The 9,721-nt window shown below is 53.4% G+C and overlaps 1 protein-coding gene across 1 annotated transcript; it reads right to left on the minus strand.

The window, feature by feature from the left end:
- Positions 1 to 1,628: 1,628 nt before the first annotated feature.
- Positions 1,629 to 9,558, minus strand: LOC6502932 (nuclear pore complex protein Nup205). The gene is made up of 13 exons (XM_001963529.4): positions 9,519 to 9,558; positions 8,878 to 9,376; positions 8,622 to 8,819; positions 8,389 to 8,534; positions 7,978 to 8,301; positions 7,817 to 7,918; positions 7,198 to 7,760; positions 6,618 to 7,136; positions 4,996 to 6,562; positions 3,586 to 4,937; positions 2,458 to 3,525; positions 2,242 to 2,399; positions 1,629 to 2,166 (listed from the first exon to the last, which is right to left on the minus strand). Exons 3-13 carry the CDS (start codon positions 8,626 to 8,628, stop codon positions 1,751 to 1,753), a joined length of 6,222 nt encoding a protein of 2,073 aa, XP_001963565.1. The 5' UTR covers positions 8,629 to 8,819; positions 8,878 to 9,376; positions 9,519 to 9,558; the 3' UTR covers positions 1,629 to 1,750.
- Between the last annotated feature and the right edge of the window lie 163 nt (positions 9,559 to 9,721).

Here is a 9,721-nt window from a genome sequence, read left to right on the forward strand (position 1 = left end):
TAAATGCTTATCACTTATTTATATTTTGGACAAATAATTTTATATTTCTGGCTTGATAAACATAATTCGTAACTTATAAAGGCTGTTATTTTTAAATAATAAAGTTATTTTTTTATGTAATGTAAATGTCAAATGGTTTTATAAATATAAAATTGTAAGGGAAACTAGGCACTTGTTGAATAATTGATTTATTTATTATATATATTTTATAATACTGATTTGATAGAAAATGATTTTATTAATAGCTTTTAAGCAAGTAAAAGTTACTTACTTAAAAGTAAAAAAGATATTAAAATAAAAACTCCTTTTCTTATTCTCTGTCTCTTTCTTTTTGGAGATAGTTTTGAGAATGGGCAGCACTTTTCAATCGTTTATAATATTTCTAAAACTAAATTAAAAAATGTATGTTATTAGTAAGAAAAAGGCATAGTTCTAAAGCTTTAAGAAAAAAAAAAATTAAAATATATTAAAAAAACAGAATACAAATTTTATAAATTAAAAAATGTAGCATATATTGATGCCAAGTTTTGTAGTTGGACCTTTAATCGTTGAAATATAAAAAAAATATGCAATAAATATTCAAAATAATGAGCCAAAAATTGTTTTTAATATTTATTCTTTTAGTTTCTGGTTAAGGGTTAGTTCTGATTTAAAAAAACCTCTAAGCCATTTCTCCAGGGACAAAAATGATTTAAAACAGCGAAGATCAAAGATTGTTAGTATTCCGATTTTTTAAATATCTTGATTTCAAATATAGTGATTAAGCTTAGTTGCTTTCAAAAGATTTAAGGTAGATGCGCTGGATAATTTTTAAAATTAAAAGCGTAGAAGCGACGTGTCTTTTTGGTGGATAATTTGTTCATAAAATCATCACAATTATAATCACAAATAATCATCACAATTCCACTACCAAATCGGATTTTGAAAAGAAAAGTGTCAGTTTTATTTATTTTCGCTAAAAAATTTGAATTATATACATATGTTTACCATATATGCCGGCCAAACTCCAATGCTACTCATGATCTGGTTGATTCCAATTTACTCCTGGATCAGCTTTACTTTTCTGGATCACCTTGAAGGGAAACAAGCTCCATCCCATCCTATGGCTACCGATCTGTAGAAACACCCCGAACTTGATCCTTTGCTATTTTTAATATTACAAATTTCGTATAAACATTTTTTTACAAAAATCTCAACCTACCATTCCAAGTACTAACCCTTGAATTCTCCCCAAATGTTACTAAATCTTAAATTCTACTTCTTTTTTTTAACGATAATTAAGATCTTTTATCAATGATAAATAAAAAAAATAAAATGGAGTGGCGATAGAACTTAGGATGCCCTACCCGCCCTATGAGAAGTCCAGCCCTGTCTACTAAAGTTCTCCGAATTCGACCGAAAATCAGGATGTGGAGTCCTGTCCTCAATAGACTTTATCCAATGAACTGAGTATTAGTGTTGAATCTTACTCCCTTAAAAATATTTAGATATTCTAATTCTAAAGATACATTTTCGTGTTTATCTTCCATTCTCTGCCATTCTATAATAATTATTAAATTAAAACAATTATATTAAACTATTTCTGCCAGATTTGCATCAACTCCCTTAATTTAGAAACTCTTTCTAAATAAATCAACACGCTTTTATTGAATCGGTTAAAAAAAAACTAAATGTAACGCTTGACGGAAGCGGGAATTGGAAATGAATCCCTTCGGAGCCGAGCAGCTCCCGGGAGTGCAACGAAGAAGGACTACATGATGGAGGTCTGCGGATCCCCGCCGAAGGAGCCGTTGACGGGGGCGAACTGGACGAGGGCCTTGATGCGGCGCAGCAGCGAGGAGTTGAAGCCACTGCACTTGGGAGCGTAGGTCTCGCTGGCGGTGATCAGCTGGGTGCAGAAGGTCTCGTTGAAGGTGGAGATGAGCATCTGTTTCAGGGAGACGATCTCGTCGTGGGAGGCGTTCAGCACGGACATGTTGCCGCCGTCCAGGTTGCTCTCGTTGATGGAGTTGCGGTTCTCGTTGGCGTAGACCACGGCGTTGCGCAGGTAGAAGTCCAGGTGGATCCACAGCAGGTACAGGTTCTGCTCCGCGATGAACACGGCCTGCATCAGCTCGGAACGCTTCTCATTGTGCCGCTGGCTCAGCTCCAGGAAGCTCTGTTTGCCTGCGGAGTGGAAGTGGGAGGAGAATAGAGGATGAGACACGGTGGCCATTAATAGCTTGGATCGAGCATCCTCACCGTTGGGACCAAAGGTCAGGTTGGGCAGGGAGGCCCGTTGCTGGAGCAGATTGTCCGCCAAGGACTTCTGCGAGAGGTAGTAGCCCACGGCTCCCTTCAGCTGGTTCAGGATCGTGTGCATGATGGCCGTGAGCTTCTTGCCGTCCGTCTTTCCAGTTCTGAAATGAAATATTTCACTTAAAATTCCATCACTAGGACTCTAATCCCTCGACTCACAGTGGCGTCACGTCCTGGATCATGGTGGTCAGCAGGTACTTGGAGGTGTTGCTGTCCCGGATGTGGCTGGTGACCGCGTTGCGGCAGTAGAGCGACAGGTTGGCGGCAATGTCCAGGAAGTACTTGACGTGCAGGCTCTTGGTGCTCTCGGAGGCCTCGTGGTGCTCCTGCTGCACCATCCGGCGAATGGTGGCCTCGCTGACGCAGAACCGGCCGAACACCACGATCATCAGCTGCTGCAGACGGCCCAGGCGCTGGCGCAGCTCCAGGTCGTTCTCCACGTCCAGGGTGTCCTCCACGGTGGCCACCTCGTGGGTGGTGGTGCGGGCGAACAGGTTCGTCATGGCCGCCAGCTGCTGCAGGTGGCCCAGGTCCATGATCGGGGTGGCCGTGCGCAGCATCGCCTCCACCATGTCCACGTGGGCGAACAGGAAGTTCAGCACCTGCATGGAGGCGGACTTGTTGCGCGGCCCCAGCGAGTTGATGATCGCGTCGCAGAGGTTGAGGGCCGGCAGGAGGATGGCCCGGAAGCGGGCGTCGATGGCCGGCAGGAAGGTCTGGGGATCGTTGCGGCGCAGCTCGCTGGCCTTGAGGTCCGGCTGGAGGTCGAAGACCCGCATATTGGAGAGCACTCCCAGCGCCCGGTCGCCGAGGACGAGGCGGGCGCCCAGGCTGGTGTGGGCCATGCGGGTGAGGAACGCCATCCGGGACTCGTAGACGTAGAGCGGGCGCAGGTTATCGGGCACCGGCTGCAGGATCCCGCACAGCGCCTCGCTCGACTTGGCCAGGCTGTCCAGCAGGTGCTTCAGGTAGCCCCGCATGGCCACAAAGTCGCTCAGCGTGGACACGGCGTGCAGCTCGGAGATCATGTCCAGGCAGGCCAGGGCCAGCATGCGGCAGACGTCGTGTCCGGTCACGGCATCATGGCAGATGGTGTCTATCAGCTTCTCGCCAAAGGTGCCGATCACGTCGCTGGCCATCTCCTTGAGCCGCTGGCGGTCGTCGTAGCGCTGGTCGATGTGGGCGCCGCCCTTGGAGGGGTCCATGCGGAGCGACATGCTCGAGGGTCTGAGGATTCAGAAGAAGGATTAGACTCACAGATTAGACTAAGGAGAGACCTGAACCCACCTCTCGTTGTACTCCTTCTGCTCGTCGGTGCGCAGGCGCTTCGCGATCCGCAGGCAGTTGAGCAGGGCGCTGTAGAGGTTGATGCGCAGCTTCTGGGACTTCACCTCGCTGACCATGATCCACTCCACGAGCCGCTTGAGGATGAAGCGCAGGTTGCTGACGCTGGCGGTGGGATCGGCGCCGTTGATGGCGCCGCCGCCGGCATAGCCGCTGGACCGGGACAGGCCCAGCTTGGTGGCCTGCGAGTCGCCGCCGTTGGCATTCCCATTCGTGACTAGGGAGAGGGGATCGTTGGTGACGTCGTCGTAGCGCTGGTCCTCCACCTGGTAGCAGCAGAAGCGCAGGTTGGCCAGCAGCAGGAGCACCGTCTCGCTCACCTGGATGCTCACCTCGATGATCGGCTGGATGGGGTCCACCTTCAGCAGCATCTTCTCGATGACGTCGATGATGTGCTGGCGGCGCAGAGAGACGGAGAGCACCGCCTCGGGCATGCTGCTGAACAGGACCTGGATCATCAGGCACCAGGCCTCCATGAAGGCCAGGGTGGCGCAGCGCTGCTTCCGGACGCGGTTGATCCGGACGGCGTGCTGCAGCAGCTCCATGATCTCGGTCATAATCGCCTTGCGCTGCCCACTGACGATGGTGCTCTGGACGATGCGCAGCTCGTCCAGCAGGATGTCGTGCAGCTTCCGGATGTTGATCAGCTTGGCGGGCGTGTTGTCCGCCCCGGGCGTGGGTGTGCCCTCGCAGTCCCGCAGCAGGCACTCCATCAGCTGGATGTCGAAGAACTCCATCTGGGGCTGGCTAATGGAGGCCGATTCGAGGACGAGGACGTCGAGCAGCCGGTTGGCATGGAGGCCCATGGCCGAGTCCTGCAGGATGATGCCCGGCGGCTTCTGGTTGGCGGCGCCGGTGGCCTGGGCGGCGGCTGGGGCGGTTCCGGTGCCGATTATGGCGCCGCCCGGCATCAAGTCCATGGCGAAGTAGCTGGGCGCCGATATCTCGATGGGCACGCCGTGGGGCGGACGCTGGCCGTCGGCGCCCGAGCCCAGGAGCAGGATGTCGCACATGAGGCTGTAGCGCGTGGTCTGACCGTGGGTGGCCGCCAGCTTGATCTCGATGGCGACGCAGTTCAGCAGGTGGGCCATGGTGTGCAGGACGTCGTCCTGGTTGTGCTGGCGGAAGGGCAGGGCCGTGAGGTGGCGCAGCAGGAAGTCGTTGCAGGTCAGCCGGAAGTAGCGGAGCACCGTCTCCGAGGTCCTGCGGTTGGCGCACAGCCCGTGGAACAGGTGGTAGATGCGCTCCACCACGTGGGCCGTGTGCTCGCAGTACTCCTCGCTGTGGCGTTGTTTCTGGAAGAGAAGGGGGTTATAAACTATCTTGGTCTTATTGGACTTATTGGGAACTCACCTCCAGGTACTTCTCCAGGAGCAGGACCAGCGAGTTCACGCACGAACAGTGCATCTCGATGCCCAGGTGCTGCTTGTCGTTGGCCATGAAGTCGCGCAGGACGTCCACGCCGAGCAGGAAGTACACGAAGTTGGGCAGCGGCTGGCTGAGATTCATGGAGAACAGCTTCACGATGGCCTCCTTCAGCTGCAGCTCGATGCTGGCGGGGCGCGACTGCAGCAGGGTGGCGTCGTCCTCCGGCTGGCACATCCTGCTCAACGACATCCGACTCTCAATGGAATCCTCGCGGTCCTTGTTCCGCTCCCGCTCCCGGTCGTAGTCCTCGCCGAAGCCCAGGAACGGCACATGGTCGTTGAGGGCCAGCTGCTCCAGCAGCTCGTCGTTCTGCTGGGCCACACGCGCGTCCATCTCCAGGCACTCGACGAAGCCCTGGCGGATCTCCAGCTTCTCGTTGCTGCCACTCGCGTACATGCTGAGGATCTGGGCGCTGACCTGCGGCAGCTGGGTGACCGCCGACAGGATCTTGACGGCCGCCAGGGCGTGCCGCGGCAGCCAGCTGTTGTAGGTGACGTACTTGACGATGTTGAGGACGTGGTCGGGCCGGCGGCTGCGCGGATTCAGGTCGAGCAGCATCCGGTTCAGGCCGGAGAGTAGGATGGGCGAGTTGCCGGCCGAGTGGGCCTCGAAGAAGGCGTTCTGCTTGGACAGGCCCGCCTCGAGGAGCAGCAGGGCGTACAGGGAGCACTCCTCCAGCATCTCCTTGCCGTGGAAGCGGTTGTAGTCATCCAGGCGCTCGCGCGCCTCCTCAATGATGCGCAGGAGCAGGCGCAGCACCTCCGACTTCAGCTGCAGTTGCAGCATGACGTGGTAGCCCGGGTACGGGTGCTCGTCGCGGGCCTCCTGAAAGTCGGTGGAGCGGGGGCGATATGTGGCCAGCAGGAAGTAGAGCAGCTTGAGGCACTGGGCGCCCACCTTCCACTTCTCGGCCGGGTCCTTGTAGGCCCGGTTGTAGAACTTCAGCAGGATTGTCTCCACCACAAAGTTCAGATATGCGTCGTAGCCGGGCTTCCGGCAGCCCATGCCCAGGTTGCGGGGCATGTTGCTGGTCATCAGGTTGTAGAGGAGTTGCAGGAGGCCCCGCGTCAGCTGGTACTGCTCCAGGCGGCTCTCGTTCTGCTCGATCTCCTCCGCCAGGCTGCACTGGCCGAAGGAGCTGGACACCGGCACGGTGGCTATGATCTGCGAGTCCTCCAGGTTCATCCAGATGGCGCGGGCCGTCTCCCGGGACTTGGCCAGCGCCGACAAAGTGAACAGGATCTCCGCCTTGAGCACCAGGGGAGTGGAGCAGGCCACCAGGCCGAGCAGCACCTGGGTGGGCTGCCAGGACACCTGCTCACAGATCATCAGCCTGGAGATCTCGTCGTACTCGGCCACCGCCCGCACAATGCCCATCACGGCCACCATGTGCTCCGTCTCGCGCTGGGTCATCACCCGGGGCAGAGTGCGGCTCCGGTAGATGGTGTCCCCGGCGGCACTGATGTTCGTGTTGAAGTCGTTCCGCATGTTGCTGCAAAGGGCAAGGGATTCAGTAACAGACGGCTTGGAGAGTGCCTCAAACTCACTTGTAGTAGTTGGCCAGGGCGGAGAAGAAGTGGTCCCAGCTGACCGTGTAGGAAGAGGTCACCGCCTGGCAGTTCTTCAGGAGATTGAAGGCGCAGCGGGCGGCGAACTCGGTGCGGGTCAGGCCGGTGATCATCTTCAGGTAGGACTTGAAGAGCGTCTGGGGCAGCAGCTCGCTGGCCAGGCTGATGAACTTGAAGAGGGAGACGGAGCGCGACGAGTTGGGCGTGGAGGTCGACGCCAGGACACCGAATCCGGTTCCAGTCGGGTCGCAGGGCCCCCAGTACTCGTCGCAGAGGCGGAGGGTCACCCGCGGGTCGCCGTACAGCTTGGCCACGCACAGCATCAGCAGCTCGAAGTTGGAGTCTATGTTGGGCGGCGGCTCCAGGCCCTCGTTCGTGAAGCTGACCACCATCCGCGCGGCCTCGTCCGCCCTGCCCCGCAGCTCCGACACCTTGCCGTGCATGTAGTCGATGAAGTCCGTGATCAGGAGGTGCATGCGCCGGTAGATGAATTCCGTGCTGGAAACAAAGGTGGCCCAGGATTAGAATGGTTAATTGGCTTCCGGCGGAGGATACTCACGAGTAGATCACATCCTTCTCCAGCAGCTGGCGGTAAAAGAAGCCAAACACGTTGGCGGCCAGGGCCTCGTTGATTAGGATCTCATCCCGACTGATGGAGGCGAGGGCGGCCGCCTGCAAGTGGCTGGGGGCGTGCCGCAGGCTGGCCAGCGTCAGGCCGAAGCTGTACTTGATGACCGCGTCCAGGCGCGGAATCTCCCAGGTGCTCTGTGCGTAGAGGGCGTCCAGGAAGGCCTTCGCATAGTCCGGGTCACTGAAAATGGGCAGGCGCGCAGTGTGCAGATTGTTGGACTCGGTGACCAGCAGCACGGAGGTGTCATAGCCGTACAGCAGGGCCATGAGCATGATCGTCGTGACGTCGTCCGGGTTGCCGGATGCATCGATGGTCTTCCGTGAGGCCAAGAGCTGCATCAGACGGATGATGATGGGACGCGGCAGGCCGCGCTGGGCCGACCAGTGGAACAGGGCCATGGCCAGGGCCCGCTGAATGTCCTCGTAGATGCCCAGGACCTGGTTCTGGTGCTTCTTGGAGCCGAAGGCGCGGTTCTTGGTCAGCAGCAAGCACTGGAATGGCATTATTGGCATATTGGGTTCTAAAAGGCGATGAAATGACGACCCACCTCCTTGTCCAAATCCATCTCGTCCAGCAACTCCAGCAAGCGACCCAGAATATTCGTATCTTCCACCAGATTCTGGGCATAGTTTGTGACCAAATAGGTAATCTGAACAAAGTAAAATGAGATTTAGTCAACCAGGAAGATGAAGACCTTGCAGAACCCACCTCTCTGGGCAGCTCCGTGCTCCAGGACACGCCGCTCACCGCCTGGAACATGTCCCGCAGCGCACAACTGATGGCCTTGCGCCCATCATAGTAGAGGAGGACGGCCACCAGGCCTCTGGGCAAGCCGGGATGGTGCAACTGCTGCCGCTGGGCGGTGCAGAGCAGCTCCACCGCGAAGACCTCGTCCAGGTCGAACATGTCCGACACGATGAGGGCCTCGTCGATGAGGTCCTGCGACAGATGCACCTTGCGCGTCTGGCCAGGCAGTGTGATGCCTTCGTTGGCGGCGTTTCGCAGCTGGCTTCGGCTCTTCTCATTCTTGGGCTAGAAACGAAAGCGAAGCAACAGGGCCAGGAGGGCCCAAGGACCGGATAAGGTTATGTGTTTGGGGAGTCTTCGGGGCTGGCTTACCGGATTGCGCAGAAAGTTTGTGAAGTTCTGTTTGAACTTTTTGAGGCAGAGCTCCAGCTCGGAGGTGACGCCGGTGGGGTTCGAGACGGCCTGCTGGAAAACGCTGTAGAGATGCTTGTACGGCGTCCACATGTCCTCGGTTACACCTGCAAGTGGCGGCGGAGTGGGGGATGAGTGGAAGGCGGTTATGGCAGTATAGGCACAGTGTGGGCCCAAGGAATTTCTGTACATACCATCCATTTCGCTACGTTTTGTATTTCACAATCTTATTAACAATAAACAACAAAACGCGGCAACTTTGCTTTGGATGCGATTCGGCGCCGGCTGCCAGGGTTGTCATCTATGCTGCAGTCGACAGGTTTATCACAGGCGTTAGGCCGAGACTGGGCGGATTGAAAATGGTCACACTGCACCGCCCTCGATGGAGAAAACTATTCATAATATTTAGTTTTAAAGCTCCATATTATTATACACAAATTATATACTCACAATAAATTAAATTAAATTCCTGCTTTGGTAAAAAAGTAAAAAAGATCCTTCGTTTTTGCTTTTTAGTCCATTACCCTTTTGAATATATTTTTTCACCACAATTTTGAACCGATCGTGTTGAGAATTGAAATTTGAATGGGTTATGGGCATTGACTTCCTTCGTTCCCAAGCAGCTGGGCTGGATTTTCACGACTGTAGCACACCTATCCTTTCCTCCGCCCCACGATACGGATCTGACTAAGCCGGAAACCAATCACTGGACGTCTCCTTCGGGCCTTCGAGGAATTCTGGGAGCTCTAGTAAACTGCCTCAGTATCGAGGAAAAGTTATGGCTTGGAAAACTGTCCCCGACACTTTTCCAATTAATTACTTTTCCTAAACACCGAGACTTTTTAATAGAGCTGACAGAAGTACTCAAAGTCCCGAGGGACTCGGAGACTGTCCCTGATACCCAGACACTTCCTGTGGCACTAGAGGAAGAACAGCACGGCCCGGTGTCCTTTGAAGGAAAAAGAAGTAGATTTTTACCATTTAATTTTATTTAAATTGTTTACTTGTTTCTATAAAGAGCTTAATGAGAATATTTACTAAATAAATTTTCTTTTCAAATATAAAAATATGTTTTTGGAATAATTTCTTACTAACATTTTGGTCGTCTCCTGCTGAAGCTCTACGAAATAATGAATAAAAATCAGGGACTGCGGCAATTTATGTTGAAAGGGAAGTGAAATTTGGGTTTCCAGACTCCTTTGATTTACAAAATTTGTTCCACAAAAGAATTTATGTTTACAGATGGAATTTGATTAAAGTAATATTAAATTTTATTTTTTTTTTAATTGATATT

This window comes from Drosophila ananassae, chromosome XL (genome assembly GCF_017639315.1).
Source record: "Drosophila ananassae strain 14024-0371.13 chromosome XL, ASM1763931v2, whole genome shotgun sequence".
NCBI lineage: Eukaryota > Metazoa > Arthropoda > Insecta > Diptera > Drosophilidae > Drosophila > Drosophila ananassae.

Coding starts and splice junctions, on each gene's coding strand:
- LOC6502932 (XM_001963529.4), bottom strand. Junction 7,761..7,816: donor AGATGGATTTGGACAAGGAG/GTGGGTCGTCAT, acceptor ATGCCATTCCAG/TGCTTGCTGCTGACCAAGAA. Junction 2,400..2,457: donor ATCCAGGACGTGACGCCACT/GTGAGTCGAGGG, acceptor ATTTCATTTCAG/AACTGGAAAGACGGACGGCA.